At 44.4% G+C, this 17,404-nt stretch overlaps 3 protein-coding genes across 7 annotated transcripts in view; 1 reads left to right on the top strand and 2 right to left on the bottom strand.

Moving 5' to 3' along the window:
* The window catches only part of HMGXB3 (HMG-box containing 3), a 47,281-nt gene extending 35,098 nt beyond the window's left edge, over window positions 1–12,183 (bottom strand). For 2 of the 5 annotated variants that reach the window (XM_081796226.1, XM_081796227.1), the window contains exons 1-4: window positions 8,900–9,466; window positions 7,850–8,024; window positions 3,816–4,313; window positions 2,672–2,770 (exon numbers count right to left, since the gene is read on the bottom strand). In XM_081796226.1, the coding sequence (XP_081652352.1) occupies window positions 2,672–2,770; window positions 3,816–4,313; window positions 7,850–8,024; window positions 8,900–9,036 (909 nt within the window). In that variant the 5' untranslated portion in view covers window positions 9,037–9,466. Of the gene's footprint in view, window positions 1–2,671; window positions 2,771–3,815; window positions 4,314–7,849; window positions 8,025–8,899; window positions 9,467–9,491; window positions 9,613–11,676 lie in introns of those variants that run through there. The other 3 variants (XM_078445758.2, XM_078445765.2, XM_081796228.1) reach the window with 3 other exon arrangements.
* An 86-nt stretch (window positions 12,184–12,269) lies between these two features.
* TIGD6 (tigger transposable element derived 6) lies at window positions 12,270–16,995 on the top strand. The gene is made up of 2 exons (XM_060634682.3): window positions 12,270–12,395; window positions 15,262–16,995. Exon 2 carries the CDS (start codon window positions 15,345–15,347, stop codon window positions 16,917–16,919), a length of 1,575 nt encoding a protein of 524 aa, XP_060490665.2. The 5' UTR covers window positions 12,270–12,395; window positions 15,262–15,344; the 3' UTR covers window positions 16,920–16,995.
* The window catches only part of SLC26A2 (solute carrier family 26 member 2), a 31,746-nt gene continuing 26,835 nt past the window's right edge, over window positions 12,494–17,404 (bottom strand). Inside the window, exon 5 of the mRNA XM_078445794.2 lies at window positions 12,494–13,191. Within this exon, the coding sequence (XP_078301920.1) occupies window positions 13,059–13,191 (133 nt within the window). The 3' untranslated portion in view covers window positions 12,494–13,058. The remainder of the gene's footprint in view (window positions 13,192–17,404) is intronic.

Here is a 17,404-nt window from a genome sequence, read left to right as displayed (position 1 = left end):
GTCAGGCTTGGGGGGGGGGGGGGCGCGGGGCGGAGAGAGAGAGAGAGAGACCCAAATTTATGCTACCAGCAATGAGAGAAGTAAAAGCAATAGAATCTATAGATATTAGAAGGATAAGCATTCTTCAGCATTTTGAACACAGAATTACCACATGATCCAGCAATTCCACTCTTAGGTATATACCCAAAACAACTGAAATCAAGGACTCAAGCAGACACTTATCCACTAAAGTTCATAGGAGCAATATTCACAACAGCCGAAAGGTGAAAACACACCAGATGTCCATCAATGTTTAAGAACGGATAAAGAAAATATAGCGTATACACACAATGGAATATCATTCAGCCATAAAAAACAATGAAATTCTGATACACGGTATAAGATAGGTGAACCTTGACAACATTATGCTAAGTGAAAAAAGGAGAGACCATGAGGACAATATTTGCATGACTCCAATTATATGAGGTACCTAAACCATGCAAATTCAGAGACAGAAAGTAAAACGGAGGTTACCAGGGGCCGTGGGAGGGAAGAAAGGAGAGTTATAGTTTAATAGGTACAAGGTTTCTGTTTGGGATGATGAAACTTCTGGAAATAGATACTGGTAATGACTCCACAACAATGTCAATATACTTAATGACACCGAATTATACCCTTAAAAATGGATAAAATGATAAATTTTATGTTATGCCTACTTTACCACAGTTTAAAAAAAAAATAAAGGAATGTTTCGAACAATTTTACATCAATAAATTTCACAACTTATATGAGATGAACAAATTCCCTGAAAGACAAACTACCAAAGCTCACTCAAAAACAGATAATTTAGGGGTGCCTGGGTGGCTCAGTCGGGTGAGCATCTGACTCTTGATTTCCGCTCAGGTCACGATCTCAGAGCCCAAATCAGACTCTGCACTGAGCATGGGGCCTGTTTGGGATTCTCTCTCTTCCTCTCTCTCTCTCTCTCTCTCTGTCCCTCTTCCCCACTCATGGACGCGCTATCAAAATAAACAAACATTTAAAAAAATAATCGAAATAGTCCTATACATATTTTAAAAATTGGACTTGCAGTTAAAAATCTTCCCACAAAGAAGTCTCCAGGTCCAGAATGACTTCACCAGCAATTACCAAATGTTTAAAGAAGAAATAATGCCAATACTATACAAACTCTTCTAGAAAAATGAAGAGGAAAAAGTACTTCCTAGCTCTATTAGGTAAGCATTACCCTGATACTAAAGCCAGATAAGCAATATACAAGAAAATTAGAGACCAACATCCTTCGTGAATATAGACACAAAATTTCTGCGCAAAACTTCAGCAAAACAAATCCAACGATATGCTGGAAGAATAACACCTCAATGCCAAGTGGGGTTTATTCCAGGAATGTAGGGTTGGTTTAACATTTGAAAAACAATGAAATTAACCACGTTAACAAACTAAAAAAGAAAATTCCTACAACCATCTCAACAAACATAGGAAAAACATTTGACACAATCCAACATCCATTCCTGATAAAAGCTCCCAGCAAATTAGGAATATAAGAGAACTTCTTAAATTTGATTAGGGTATCTTTGAAAAACCTGTAACTAATATTACACCTAGTGGTGAAAGACTGAATGCTTTCCTCCTAAGACAAGGAACAAGACAAAGATATCTGCTCTCACCATTTCTATTCAATTGTACTGGAGGTCCTAGACAGGGTGATAAGAAATAAGGAATCCAGATCAGAAAGGAGGAAATAAAACTGTCCTTATTCACAGACAACATGATCATCTATGTAGAAAATGCAACAGAGACTACAAAAAGGCTACCAGGAAACATGAGTTTAACAAAGTTGCAAAATACAAATTTAATATACAAAAAAATCAATTATATTATCATATATTAGTAGTGAACAATCAGATACTGAAAACAGTTTTGGAGTGCCTGGGTGGCTCAGTCAGTTAAGTGTCTGACTCTCGATTTCGGCTCAGGTCATGATCTTGCAGTTTTGTGAGCTTGAACCCCACGTTGGGCTCTGTGCTGACAGCACAGAGCCTGCTTGGGATTCTCTCTCTCCTTCTCTCTGCTCCTCCCTCACTCTCGCTGTCTCTCTCAAAATAAATAGGTAAACTTTAAAAAAAAAAAGAAAGAAAAAAAGCTTTGGAATAACATTACAATAGCATAAAAAAACATGAAATATTTAGGGATAAATCTCAGCCCATATGCTGCAGTATGTGATGGAAAATAACATTAACTGAGAATCAAAAGACTAGGGTCCTGGTTCTGGCTTGTTTTGCAGCCCAGTGGTTTTGAATACTTAGGAGAACAAGTCCTTTCTCTTCTCTGGCCCTTTTTTCTAATCGGCACAGTAATAAGATTGAATCAGATCAGTGGCCCCTCAATTTTTCTATATCATGTATGCTTCTGAGAATTTGGAAAGAGGTACTGAACCTATCCTAGGTAAATGCTCTTAAGAAGAAAAGTTCGTATGTAACTTGAGGAGTTTAAGGGTCCTGCAGCACCCCATTCACAGACCCTCCCCATACCCCTCTGCCCAGTAAATACCTGGACCAGATAATTTGAGTTTGCCAGTGGTACTACTGTCTTAACGTTACTAGGACTTTTACAGAACTACCTGGAAGAGAATTCTTATGGAGCGCTAATCTCCATCAGCTCCCCACACACTGACCAGTTTGATGGAGGTGGGGTTCTCCACAACTGAGTAGGCAGGAAGAGGCAACATGATGAACTGCGTGGCTGGCGCAGAGGAGCTACTCTCACTGGGATCCTGTGGGCACACGGAGAGAAGGACGGTTTTACTGAGATGGAATAAAGAACAAACATCCAGGGCCACCCACAACACTGAAAGACTGATCAAGTCCAATAACAACAATGTGCTTGCCCAAAAAAACGAATCTATGATCATCTCAAAACTTTAATTTAGAATAAAGAGAAAACTGTTACTGCAGAGAATGTGCTATCCTCATTTCACAGATGAGAAAACTGAGGTTCTAACAGACTTAGGATTCCTAAAATCACATAAGCACTTAGTGAAAGAATCCAACTCTTCTGACCCTGTCACATGTTCTTAACACCCTATCAATCTGCCTTAAGCAGGCAGGTGGCATGCTTCATTATCATAAATAGCACTGAGGCAACAAACAAAATGGACTTAGGCCTACCATAGATTCCTCCGCAAGGGGGTACCTGCTCTCCTCTCATACATGTAGGCCATCCTACATTCCTCTCAGCCTAAGCAGAACTCCTACTCTCTAAGGATGCCACACTACCCAGGGTAATAGGGGGGAGCCACGCAGTGGGATCACTGAAGCTGCTCTTTCCCCTCAGCTGGGCATGACACTTATGCCACTGGAGAGACTCCTCTGAACTGTAAGTCCCATTGATCTGGCCTTAAGTAGAGCTTCCTTTTTCCTACACACTCTATGCCCAGGAAGACCATCTGAAAACTCTCCTCAACAGTTCAAGGTACTATTGTGTTTGCCAAAACAATCTTCAGGGAACATAAAATCCTAACAGCTTGACAGATCCTGGCTTCGATTCATGGATAGCCCATATCATTTAAATGCTGTTAATGTACCTCTGGACTATCTCATGTGAAGAAAACCCTAGCTATCATGGGCAAGAGGAGTTGGTAAGAGTGCCTAAGAAAGTGAAGAGAACTTTAGAGTAAGCCCAGGGGCAAAAAGGTTCAAGAGGACTGTAGTCCTACTAGAAGTCCACACCAGTACTCTTCACTACCACTGCATGGCACTTGCTGCCTTTGTAGGAATTTCAGATAAAGCAAAAGAGACATCAGTACCAAAGTCACTTACCCTCATGACAGTTACCACTGACATGCTCTCCCCAACCTGGGGGTGGGGCACAGCCAGGCTTCCGGTGGGGAGGTCTGGTGAGCCGTTCACTAAGGTCTCTTCAATCACCAGGCTTGTCTGGTACGGTTGGTGGCTCTCTCCTACCTCCAGGGAAGCCTCCTCCAGGAGCACATCCTGGCTGAGGATCTCTGAGGTAGCGATCTCTTGTACAGCACCTGGCTGGGCAAGGGCTCCCACCTCCTCAGCTAGGGCCTCCACAGCCAGGCACTGCTCTGCCATGCCTGCATGGCTGGGCACTGCCTCCGGGGCAGCACTGGACACAAGAGATGGCCCTTTAGGGGATATCTGGTTCTGGGCCACACAAAGCTCTAGCTGAGGGCAGTTCCGATCCTCCTGTAGGCTGCTCTTGGGGATGATGATGTAATCTGAGCGGGGGAGGATCTTGCGGAAACCTGGGATGTCCGGAACCACAGCAGTCAGTGCAGAGAGCTTAGAGTTCTGAGGATGAGTAAGCCAGGAAGGGGAAGACAAGCAGAGATAAATGGCATGAGACCGCATGGACATATATGTATGATGATTTCCCCCCCCCCCCCTGTAAAAGGGTACCAGAAAGACTCCTCTCTTGACCCAAAGACTTAGTTAGGGTCAGCCTCCGTCAACAGCAGTGTCACCCTCATCTGAATCACAGTTTCACCAATGTAGCTTACTTGCTCAGTCACACAGGAGACAGATAGATAAAATAGATCAGACTCTGAAAGGGCACTGATCTTGGCATTTGAAACTGTGAGCTGGAATCCCAGATCTGCATAGTTTTGAGCAAATACTTTCCACTTTTTAGGTCTTGCTGCCCCATCTATAAAATGAAGAAGCTGAATTTAGCTATTTATGAGTTCTTCCCAGCTCTGGTACTTTAGGATTCCAAAGTGGCAGAAGATTGAAACATGAGAATGTACGATGTTCAGTAAAATCCCAAAAAGCCTAAAATACAAGTCAACAGGTCAAACTGGAACTCAAGGCAGCAAGCAAGGATTCTGATAACACTGGTTTCTCCCAGACTTACAAAGATGAACCGATCACATCATGAGACAAAGTGATGGGGATATCTGACAAGGACCTGACTATACTGGTGGGGGTGGGGGAGTGGGCCAGATAGAAATATGAACACTGACTAGGATCTTAAAGTTTAGAAAACACTTTCCCGACCTTAAAAACAACACTATTAAGTTGGGTACTATTATTATTCCTACCAAAACTTAGGGAGGTAAATTTTCTTAAAATACAAAATTAGAAAGTAACAAAGCTAGGACTCTAAGCCAGCTCTTCTAAGGAGCAAGGAAACCAGGTATTAAAAGCACAACCCTTCATGGCTAATTGGTACCCAAGAAAAAGGTGCTTTTGTTTTCTTTTTTCAAATTAAACTGAAAGTTACCCAATAAGTAAAACAGAAAAGTTCAAAGTCAACAGTTAAGTGAGAACTGAAATTAAATGGAAATAATTTCAGATGCATCTTTTAAAAGGAACACTAAGTCCATTACAAAAGGATCCTTAAATAAATCAAAAGCAAGAAGTCGATGAGACTACTTAAGGTACAAAGGAAGCACTCAGAGATGAAAGTTAAAAGAAGCACTCAGATGAAACATAAAAGCAGACAGGCCAAATCCTTTATGGAGCCTTTACTGGAGAGATAATGGAGAAATGACATTCTCAAGTCACCCTTTGAAGCAGACAGGTCAGGAGAACAAGATTAAGTGGTAGCAAATGCAAAGAATGATCTGGACTTAATCAACAAATCCGAGCACAGAGAAACCAGGCCGGCCTGAATGACGCTGGAACCACGGGTCTTGCCACTTGGCAAGACACTGGAAGGGCTGCCGAGACGCCGAGCTGCCACAAAGTCTCTGACAGGCTTTCAAAGTATGCAGGCAGGAGGGTCTCACCTTCACACCAGGCAACATGGGAGAGTTCAAACACAGCACCTAAAGCCTTCCCCAGTCTTGGCACGTTCAGATGCTCATGAAATACCACCTTTTCTTATTATGTGGCCACTGGACACTTAACCTAGTAAAGAGTGATATTTATTGACCAAGGCAGTGTGTGCCAAGGACTCAGCTAGATGCTTTATGTTATATATTTTAAACACTGTAAGCAGTTACTATTACTCCCCATTTTATAAATGAGGAAACTAACACTCAAAGATTAAGTGATTCTTCCAAGGTCACAGCTAGTTAATATCAGAGATAATCTATTCATGTTCTTGGCAGTAGTGGCAGAGATGACGGTAAATATATAAAATCCCATGTGGATACTGCAGATGATTTACTTAAAAAAAAAAAATTTAAAGTCTTAATAAGGACAAGGGGTGCCTGGATGGCTCAGTCCAACTCTTGATTTCAGCTCAGGTCATGATCTCACAGTTCGTGAGTTTGAGCCCCACATTAGGCTCTGCCCTGACAGTGCAGAACCTGCTTCGGATTCTGTTTCCTTCTCTCTGTGGCTCTGCCCTGCTCGCTCTCCATCTCTCTCTCTCTCAAAATAAATAAACAAGCATTTAAAAACAAATTTTTTTTTTAAAGTCTTCATAAGGACCTATATTACTGTCTACCTTTAAATGCTATTATCACTCTGGGAATAGGGAAAATTTTCTCGTATCAGGGCAAAAGGTTGCTGAATTTATAATGGGGAAACCACAGGGGTATATGCACTTAATTCCTAAATTCCACTTTCTATCTCCAACAGGAATTGTCTCCCAGATTATTTATAAACAAATCATCTAAAGGAGGGGATACAAAGTGGTATCTCCAAGACCATAGATAGCACAAAACTCTTCCAGAAGAGGAATGCCAAGCCAATAAGGACAACATAATCTAAATGGCATTGGCAGACGGCTCCACTAAGGGAAAACACAACCTCTTCTGCTGTAACACAGTTGTTGCATTCCTGAAGAACCTTTGCTCTATATTATCGAAAAAGAAAGTAGAGACAATGTTTCAACTGAAAAAAAGAGTTAAGGTTAACCCTGCAGTAACAAGGATATTTTTCCTGCAGGAATTTGTTAAAAACAAACAAAACAGAACAAAAAACAGCCCTGGGGCACCCGGGTGGCTCAGATGGTTGAACATCCAGACTCTTTAATTTTGGCATAGGTCATGGGATCAAGCCCCACACTGGGCTCCACACTGAGCATGGAGCTTGCTTAAGATTTTCTCTTTTCTTTTCTTTTGAGCCTGCTTAAGATTTTCTCTTTCCTTTCTTTCTTTCTCCCTTTGCCCCTCTCACCTACTTGTGCTCTCTAGCTCTTTCTCTTAAAAAAGAGTAAAAACAAACAAAAATAAGCCAGCCCTATTAATAGTTGCCAGTGTGTTTTGTTACTGTGAACTAGAAATACACAATGGCTGATAGGCACAAACTGGAAGGCACTCTAGAATATTCTTTAATTCAAGCCTCAGTCTCCTCCATCATCTTCAGCTTTAACCTTGCATTTCTGCTTCTGGCACAGTGCACAACCACCAGCGGGTAACAGAAGAATGTGACATTATACAAAGCAGCTGTATCTACTTCTAAACTCTGCAAGCCCAACTGCTGATTATGTTATAACTGATAGCAACCAGCACGACACATATTCATTACGTTCAATGAGTAACATGAACACTGTGCAGGAGAAATGCCTAAATAAGCTACTACATGAAGACAAAACTTGGGGCACCTGGGTGGCTCAGTCGGTTAAGCATCCAACTCTTGGTTTCAGCTCAGGTCTTGATCTCACTGTTCGTGGGACTGAGCCCTGTGCTGAGCTCTGCGCTGACAGCACAAAGTCTGCTTGGGATTCATTCCCCACCCCCCCAGCCCCTCACTTGCACGTGCATGCTCTCTCTCTCAAAATAAATGAATAGACCTTAAAAAAGAAAAACTAAAAAAAGATAAAACGGACTCAAAGTTTTCCCAAGAAAAGGAAACAGGAGAACAGGAGGCTGGTCTTCCCAAGGCCTTCACCATTAACCCAGTGGAGAAATTAGTTGGAAAACAAAATTACTTACAGGATCCAAACCTTCTTTCTCTAGTTTGGCTTTCTCCAGATAATAACTCCTCTCAGCCACACTCAGGAGCCTCCAACTTTCACTAATCTTCTTATTGATCTCGGATTGAGGGAGGTGGGGGAGCTCCTGCTGCACTTTCAAGTAGATGTCGTAATAGTAGAGAAGATAAGCCGACCTAAAGGAAGCAGTGACTTCTTCAGATTTTCCCTCATTCAACCAGTAAATACTGCAGTGTTAGGGTTTGACAGTAAAGAGGCAAAAACCCAGCTTTTTATTTCAAAGGATTTAACCAAACAGGGACTGAAGCAAACAAACATTTAAGTAACAGCCCCAGATGGTGTACAGGTTTCTCCCTCCAGAAAGCTGGAAGCAGAAGCTTGTCTGATTCACTTTTCAATGGACCGCATTTTCTACAGGAATGACTGGCTTTAAAGGCCAGTATGAGCAAAGATATACAAGTGCCCTGTCACTCCTCTCTCAGGGAAAGGTTACTTAGGGGGCTGATCGCAATCTGGTTATCACTCACATGCTTTACTCCTCTACACAGCCTCTGGCCATCTCACTGGTGAACAGCACCTCCCCAGAGTTGAGAAAGGGAAGTAAATTAACTACCAAAGTAACCTGAAACTGGTACCTTCAGCAAGAAGTTTGGAGTGTTTAGTTAAGAGGGAGATTAGAGCTACAGTATGGATAGTCTTTATAGACATCGCTGATACTGTTTATGATTCTGTATTTTTATTAATGCCCGATTTTAAATGCTTCAGTATCGACAATGACAATAATAAATAACACAGTTCATTTGTACATAGCTTCCACCATTTGTATGGTACAATTTCCAGTGACAGGAAAACATGATCATAATCTGGCCAGGAATGGCAATTGCTGGTATCACTTCCTACTTCCCATCCCCTTCTCCCCACAACACCACACCCGTTCAATAACAGACATGGCACTCTCAAAGAATCTGGACACAGCCCAAGGTCTTCCTCAACACAGTTTTCCAAGCAGCTTGTGTTTATAAATGTCAGCTACCTAAAGGTGTTGGCTAACCTGGGTTTCTTGGCCTTTTCTCCATGTATTTTATACTTTTTCTTCTTCTTGGGTGGCCCAGGAGAGGTATAACAGTAGGCTTCCTCAATTTCCTCCATCACGACAGTTACCTCAGTACCATCATATGATGCATCCATGGCTAGAGCAAAGGCAAACACAAACAAGTTTCAAGAATCTATCCTAAAAAGGACAGCAGGCACTTGATCCAATGATCCCCTATCTCTGCCAGGCCCTTAAGGTTCAGTCATTTCCCAAACTCAGCAGATCCTAGGAAGCACTGGGAGGAGGAGGGGGGGCGGAGTACTTAACAAGCATACAGATTCCAGGGTTCCACCTCAGCTTTTCAGAATCCAAAATCTCCAGAGGGTATGGAAATCTGCATGCTTAACAAGTGTCCCAGGTGATTCCTTTGACTAGGCAAATTTAGGATCACTAGCTTAGACAGCCCATTTGCTTATAATCATTCATGGGACGTAATAATTCTTCAACTCAAAGAATAGCCCCCACATTATAAGAATTCCATATGGTAACAGGTAAAAAGAATACTTAGCCAGGAGTCAGAAGTTCTGGACCCTCTCTCATGTTTCATTACCTTAAGCAAACTGCTTCAATGATTCATTCAGACACGCAGTAAGTGGCTGTATGTAATAGATTTCTTTACACTCTGCCAGCTTGTGTGACTTTGAGCAGGTAGGTCCTTCAGCTAGTTCAGGTTCGAGTCTTTCACATATAAAAAGAAAGATGTCTCATCCACCTTTGCTACAGATTTACAGTGATATGGCTCAAAGGATACCATAGAAGTAAGTCTATTTGAGAATAGTCAAGTGCTACACAAAATAAAGGGTTCATTAGTAAAGATTAATAATCTGTGGTTTCATGACATGCCTAAGGCCACCACACCCAAATAGGGACTTAACAGATTTTTTTTTTTTTAATTGAAAAAGCCAACTCTCTGAGCCTTCTTTCATTATACTACACTGCTCCCCATCTCCACTGGCAATCCTCTAAACCAGCACTGTTCAATACACTTTCTGCAAATGATGGGAATGTTCTGTATCTGTGCTCTCCAATACGGCTACTAAGCACCTGAAATATGACTAGTATGATTGAGGAACCAAATTAATTTGGTTTTGTTTAACTGTAATGAATTTAAATTAGCCACATATATGGCTAGAGTATTGGACAGCTTAGGTTTAAATGGCAATCTGACAGACCAACATTACCGTCCCACCTAAGAAACAGAAAATCTATGAACAGATTTTGCTAGAAAAAGAAAGGCACAAAAAAACCTGAATGACGAGTTCAAGAAGAGCTAGTATATTTGTGGCCACAAGAGCTAGTATATCTGTGGCCACGTTCTTAGTAGGAGTTTTACCCAAAAGACTCCATCCTTAGAGGGAGAAAGGTTTCCAGAAACCACTTCAATTTTATGAGACAGAAATGATACACTGTTGTTGCTCCTGAAAATCTGTCAGAAGAGAACTTAGGTTTCTGGGAGGAGGGAGTCGGAGCAGAAAACACAGGAGACATCTGTGTATTACAAAGCCCACTCACATCTCATTTAAACCTCACTCCACAAATGACGAGGTTACCTGGTTAAGGTATAACGAGAAAAAGAGCACTGCATGTTGAGCAGCGCACGAAGACCTGGCTTCAAGGCTCAACTCTAACCATGTGATCTCAGACAAGTCGATACTCCACCCCGAATTTCAGTTGTTCCTTATGTGAGATGAAAAAGCTGAAACAGGTAAGCTGCTAAATTTGGGGAAGGCAAGAATACCTTTGAGAATGCTATGAAAGCTAAAAACCCTCCCCTAGAAAATGCAGACAATGTGTCACCTATAACTTTAAAGACACCCCCAGTCAAAAACACATTATTCCCAAGGTTCTTTCTCATTCTGTGTCACTTTAATGATTTCCCTTCCCATTAAAACAAATAAACCCTGCATTCTGTCACAGTGCAACCCAGGAAGAGAATATAACCCACAACTTGGTTGGGTAAGTTAACAGGCCAGTGCCTTCACAGGATAAGGGTAGCTAGAATTCAAATCAAGGCTATGTAGGTACTGTCCTTTTTTTGCCCTTAATCAATCGACTTTTCAGCCCTTGAGAGTCTTGCAAAGAAAAGCAGTAACTGCAGGAAAGCATCTGTAAAGAATGCCATATAAGGTTTTAGCACCCAGAGCAAAAACAATTTAGGAAACAGAGTCATTACAACCACCTTGGGGTGGGGGCAGGAATAGATTGCCCTGGGTTTTTGCTTGTTTGACTACCCCATTTTAACCTGGGTCCAAGATGATTTTCAGACCCTAGGCCTCAATACACCAGTGCAAAAAAAGACAGGATAATATAAAGGTTAAAACCAAGGGCTCTAGAAGGCAAAAGATCAGGATTCTAAGTTACCCATTTTAACGGCATCCACACAGAGCTCTATGACCTTGAGAAACCTACTTACTCTCTCAGCCTCGCTGTTCTCATCTGTAAAACAGGATTAAGGGCAATACGTGAAATCTGAGACACTTTGTTCTTTCAGATGCTCCTCATAACCTCACGAGATGGCCTTTGACGGTTCGACTAGGGGCCATGGCTTGCCTTTGAGCTAGTTCTTTCCCCTCTCGGGGTCTCAGACGTCCCTTCCGAATGCGGAAGAACACTAAGACTTACTGCTCCTATTCTGTGGAAGTGGCAACAGGGCTCAGAGAGCCGCAGGACCCGACTCGAGGTGGCCCAGCGGGTCGGTGGCACAGTGCAGCGAGGTGCTCGAGGGCGGGACTTACCCGGAGGAGCGTGCACGCCGCGCGGCTCACATTCCCGGAGGCGTCCGGCCCGAGGGCTCGACGAGGGGGCTGGCCGGCGCACTCGCGCTCCCCGCTGTCGGCGAGAAGCGGCTCCAGTCGTGACAGCGGCAACAAGGAAGTGGAGGCGAGGGCTCGCGCGCGCATCCCGGGGGCTGGAGGAGCCCCGGCCCCGCGGCCCCGCCCGGCGACACACGGCGCGGAGTCGCGACAGGTCCTCTCGCTCCCCCTCCTCGGAGTCGCGATATGAGTTCGTGGAAGGCGGGTACGGGAGCACAGGTTCGCTCCGCAGGCTCTTCACCGACGCCTGCCGAGGGCCCCGGGGGGTCAAGCCCCGGGGAACCCGAGGAAGACAGCAGGGACGCGGGCGTCGCCGCAGCACCGGTTGCGCGGCGGCGGCGGCGGCGGCAGCAGCGGCAGCAGCACACCTCGGATCGCCAGGGAGACCCTTCCCGGCGGCCCTCGCGGCGCGCCGGAAGCGGCCACCTGCGCGTGACTGCGTGCGGCCCTTTGCGCAAGCGCAACAGTCCAGCCCTAGTCGAGAGGCGGGCCCATAGGAACTCCTTAGAGGCTTAGAGGGGGCTTGGTAAGGCGGACGGACTGCTTCCGGCTAGCAGTTCCGGGAGGAGGAGGAAGCTGCGGCCGCCCGCGGTGGGACGCCGGGGCCGCTTAGCCCTCGGGCGTTGCCGTAGGGCGCTCAGGTAACTGGGGCGGGGCTGTGCCGAGCGTGAGAGGTCGAGGCCACGCCTCACCTCTCAAAGCCACGTCGGGCCCTCAGGAGCCCCAGCGCCTCCCTTTCAGCACGGTGTTCAAGGCCTGACCCCAGCCTTGCCCAGTCTGTCCGTGCTTTTTCAGGATAGGATTCTTACCTGTTAGTGCCGCATCAAGCTGGCCTTCTCACCCGGGTGATCTCCCCCAATCCGTCCTTCCGCCCCACACACAGTTATGATAGTGAATTCCTGAAGTGAAACCTAGCTGAATGACCCAAGTGGAGACGGTCTGGAATCAGACAAGAATGGTATACTATTTTCCCGCCAGTGTCACAGAATGTTCCACATTTGTACAAGTCCCTGCACGACCCTCACTGTCTTGCAGATGTATTTCCAATCTGCATACTTTTCTCCATGTACCACTGTCACCAACATCCTGGTCACCATTGTTTCCTCCTGGACTGATGCAGTCTCTTCCCACCTCCTCTCCTGTAGCTCTGCCATCTGCTCTCCACACAACAGGCGGAATGATCTTTTTGCACTGTTAAGTCTGATTCGGTCACTTTCTGCTTAAGATCACTTAGTGTCTTTTCATTCACTTAGAATAAAATTCAAACTTAGCTTGACCTACGAGACTTTGGCTTGGCTCTTGCTTCATTCTCTTTGCGTGTCTCCTCTCAATACTGGTAGTTCCCAGAACAGGGTATGTAGCACTCTACAAGTGTTCAGAACACTGACTTCGCGCTGAGTCTCCCAGGAGTTGAATCCCAGTCCTGTCGTGTGTAAGCTGTGTAAAGCATGCAAAGTAACAAGTTACGTTTATGAAGTAGATCGTCAGTAATTGGTTTCCATCTCCTCGGTAATCAGTTCTCATCTCAGTAAATGGTACCACCATCCATGGGATTGCTCAGTGCTCCAGCCAGAAATCTGGGAGTTACCTTTTGACTCCCCCTGCGCCTCACATGCAGTCCATCAGCAAGATCTACAAAAACATAGACCCAAACTGACTATTTCTCACCATATCCACTATTCTTGTAATCCCAGTCACCATTCTCTCACTTTGGGACTCACACAGCAGCCTCCTAACTAGTCTCCCCTGCTTTTTCTCTGACCCCCTTCAGTTCCATTCTTTACCTAACAGTCATCTTTCTCCTCACTTAAAATCCTTCAGTAGCTTCCCTTTACATTCAAATTAACATATCCCAACCGTCTGTGGCCTATTAGGCTAGCTTGCTTTCATCTTCAGAGTTAGGGCCACCTCTTGGGGAAATGATTTTAACCATCAGGTTCTCCACTTTGCAACCAAAGGACTCTCTAAAGCGCAAATCTGGGGCACCTGGGTGGCTCAGCCGGTTAAGCGTCTGACTCTTGATTTTGGCTCAGGTCATGATCTCAGTTTGTGGGATCAAGCCCTGCGTAGGGCTCTGTGCTGACAGCATGGAGCCTGCTTGGGATTCACTTTCTCTCTCTCTCTCTCTCTCTCTCTCTCTCTCTCTCTCTGCCATCCCCCGCTCACACTGGCTCTCTCTCTCAAAATAAATAAACATTTAAAAAATGCAAATATGATCATGTCATTCAAATAAACAGACCTCTCTGGCCTCTTATTGTCCAGGATCAAGCTAGAATTTCTATGATTTGGCTCTTGCTTTCTTCTCCAGAGACTTTTTTTCCTGACCATGCCTTCTTGTTTTATATAGTACTTTATTGCCTTTACACCCATTTCCTTCTATTTCATGAATTCCTAGTTGTTTATACTTTTAAGACCCAACATCAGTGGTTTCCTCTTTGAAGTGCACTGCCCATGCCCCACCCAGTTGATCATCTCCACTTCTGTGTTCTAGCTCATAGTACTCTGTAACCTCTTTTATAGTTTTCCATACACTGTAGTACTTGTCTTCTCTGAGTCCCTGGTGTGCTCCTCAATGGTGAGCACTGTGTTCCATCCATCTCTGTATGGCTGGCATCGAGCACAGTGCTTAGCACGTAGAGGATGCCAAGAATGAATAGATAAGTGTGGAGGTGGTGATAGAAGTCAGCGCTTGGAAAGTTGCAGTCACAGTAGAAGGTCACAGCCCCCTGTCTTGTGAGGACTCTCATGATAAACTGTCTGCACAGGCAATTAGCAAAACTGCTACTGCCTGATCATGTTTATTTTTTTCATAGCCATATCACACTCTATCATTCTCTTACTTATCTGTTCAGTTACTGTTGATCTTCCTCCACCATACTGTATATTCCATAAGGGCAGGGACCTTGACTGTGTTGTTCATCACGATATCCTTGCCACTTGGCACCGATAAATATTCACTAAATGAATGTGTGGCTACCACAAACATCCCCACAGTGAAAATCCTTCCAAGCCAAATAGGGGTAGAGCTTTGAAGATCTCATTTTGTTGGCATTTCAAGCAGGACTGTGGAGTAGAAGAAATGCCACGAATTCGGAATCAAGAAATCTGAGCTGTATGAACTTGGGTAGGCCCTTCTCTTGGCCTTAGTTTCTGTTTTTAAAATGAGTCAGAAAATAATCCCTTGAATTTATACAGCACACTGCTATTTACAAACCTCTTCACCGTCTATTGTTTCAATCTACTCTCATATCAGAGCAGACATTATTATTTCTACAGAGGCTCGTAAAGTGTAAATGAACTAGATCCTCTGTAAGATCTCTTCTATTTCAAACACGCTACGAGTCTAAATAAGTAATCCCTACCAAAAGCAGTAGTATGAATCCCGTTTTCTCTTGATTTGGGCCTTATGTTATCATTTCCTAGTAGGATTTTGAAAAATCTGACCCATTGTTTAGGGGGATTCTGTGATCTTTGGTTCCCGACAGGTCCTCCATTTTGTCTCCTCAGCTTTCTACACTTGTGACAAAACAAGCCAGGAGGAGGGACACACACAGCCCTGGTAATCGTGGCCCGGCCCTCATTCTGCGGACATGGCAAACAAGGGGAACAAGAAACGTCGGCAGTTCTCCCTGGAGGAGAAAATGAAAGTTGTGGAAGCTGTAGACTCGGGAAAGAGGAAAGGCGATGTGGCAAAAGAATTCGGTATCACTCCTTCCACCTTGTCTACATTCTTAAAGGACCGCGCCAAGTTTGAAGAGAAGGTCCGGGAGGCATCCGTAGGACCCCAGCGGAAAAGGATGAGAAACGCTCTCTATGACGACATCGATAAGGCTGTTTTTGCTTGGTTTCGAGAAATCCATGCCAAAAACATTCTTGTGACTGGTTCTGTCATTCGGAAAAAAGCACTAAACTTGGCCAACATGCTTGGCTATGACAACTTTCAAGCAAGTGTGGGCTGGCTGAACAGATTTAGGGATCGCCACGGAATTGCTTTGAAAGCAGTCTGTAGAGAGGATAGTGACAGATTAATGAATGGTCTAGGAATAGATAAGGTTAACGAGTGGCATGCAGGGGAAATTATAAAACTGATTGCTGACTACAGCCCAGATGATATCTTTAATGCTGACGAGACAGGAGTGTTTTTCCAGTTGCTTCCCCAGCACACGCTTGCTGCTAAAGGGGACCATTGTAGAGGGGGCAAGAAAGCAAAGCAGCGGTTGACAGCACTCTTTTGTTGCAATGCTTCGGGGACTGAAAAAATGAGACCATTGATTGTTGGTAGGTCAGCCAACCCACGCTGTCTCAAGAATGTCCATTCCCTCCCTTGTGATTACCGAGCCAACCGGTGGGCATGGATGACGCAGGACCTGTTTAACGAGTGGCTGATGCAAGTGGATGCCAGGATGAAGCGGGCAGAACGCCGCATCCTCCTGCTGATTGACAACTGCTCGGCTCACAACATGCTGCCACGCTTGGAAAGGATTCAGGTGGGGTACCTGCCCTCCAACTGTACTGCCGTTCTGCAGCCCCTGAATCTTGGCATAATTCACACCATGAAAGTGCTATATAGAAGCCACCTCCTGAAACAGATCCTCCTCAAGCGCCACAGCAGTGAGGATCAAGAAAAAGTGGACATGAGGCAGGCCATTGACATGATCGCTGCAGCATGGTGGTCAGTCAAGCAATCCACGGTGGTGAGATGCTGGCAGAAGGCGGGCATCATCCCTATGGAACTGACAGATTCCGGCCCAGAAGCAGCAGCCAGTGAACCAGAGATAGCCACTGAAGAGTTGTGGCACTCCGTGGCTATTGCCACCTGTGTCCCAAATGAAATAAATTTCCAGGACTTTGTCACTGCAGACGATGACCTTATCATCTCTCAAGATCTGATGGACACAGAGGTCATCCAGGGCACGGAGGCTGGTGAAAATACAGATGAAGCTGGAAGTGAGGATGAGGGAGAGGCATCTTCACCACAGCAGCCAAAAATCACCATCACAGAGGCCATCTCAAGTGTACAGAAACTCAGACAGTTCCTTTCCACTTGTGCAGGTGTTCCTGATGCCATTTTTGGACACCTAAATGGCATAGATGAATATTTAATGAGAAAAGTGACACAAACTCTTGTTGACTCTAAAATTACAGATTTTCTCCAAACAAAATAATGTAGGAATTAACTGTCCCTTTTAAGTTAGAACATGTAGTTTACAAGAATAAAGTGAGTTTTGGTTTTTTTTTAAAGATAGGATACGGAACTTAAATTTTAAGATTTTGATGACAACGTTCCAGTCCTCTGAAATAATCAGGAAACTTCCTTGAACGGTATTTGGAAATGAAATTTGACTACTATGTGTGTTATCTTTTGATTCATCAGATGGTTCCCCAAGTTGTCTGCACCTTAGGGTCTCTTGAAGATCTTCAAAAAAATTTGCAAAGCCCAGGCCTTATCCCTAACCAATTAAATCACCATCACTGGTGATGGGTCACAGGCATTAGTTTGTGGAGCTCCCCAGGTAATTCCGATGTGCAGAAAAGATTATTGGATTGGCCACAGGAAAATCAAACACGCTGTGGGGCTAGAGCCAACTTTTTCCCAGTAAGTCTAGCTCAGTGTTTTCCAAATGTTAGCTCCCTTTAGAATCACTTGGAA

The sequence above is a fragment of the Panthera onca genome, chromosome A1, assembly GCF_046562875.1.
Source record: "Panthera onca isolate mPanOnc1 chromosome A1, mPanOnc1 haplotype 2, whole genome shotgun sequence".
NCBI lineage: Eukaryota > Metazoa > Chordata > Mammalia > Carnivora > Felidae > Panthera > Panthera onca.
Note: the sequence above shows the minus strand (reverse complement) of the source record. Positions and strands in the feature narration are given on the sequence as shown.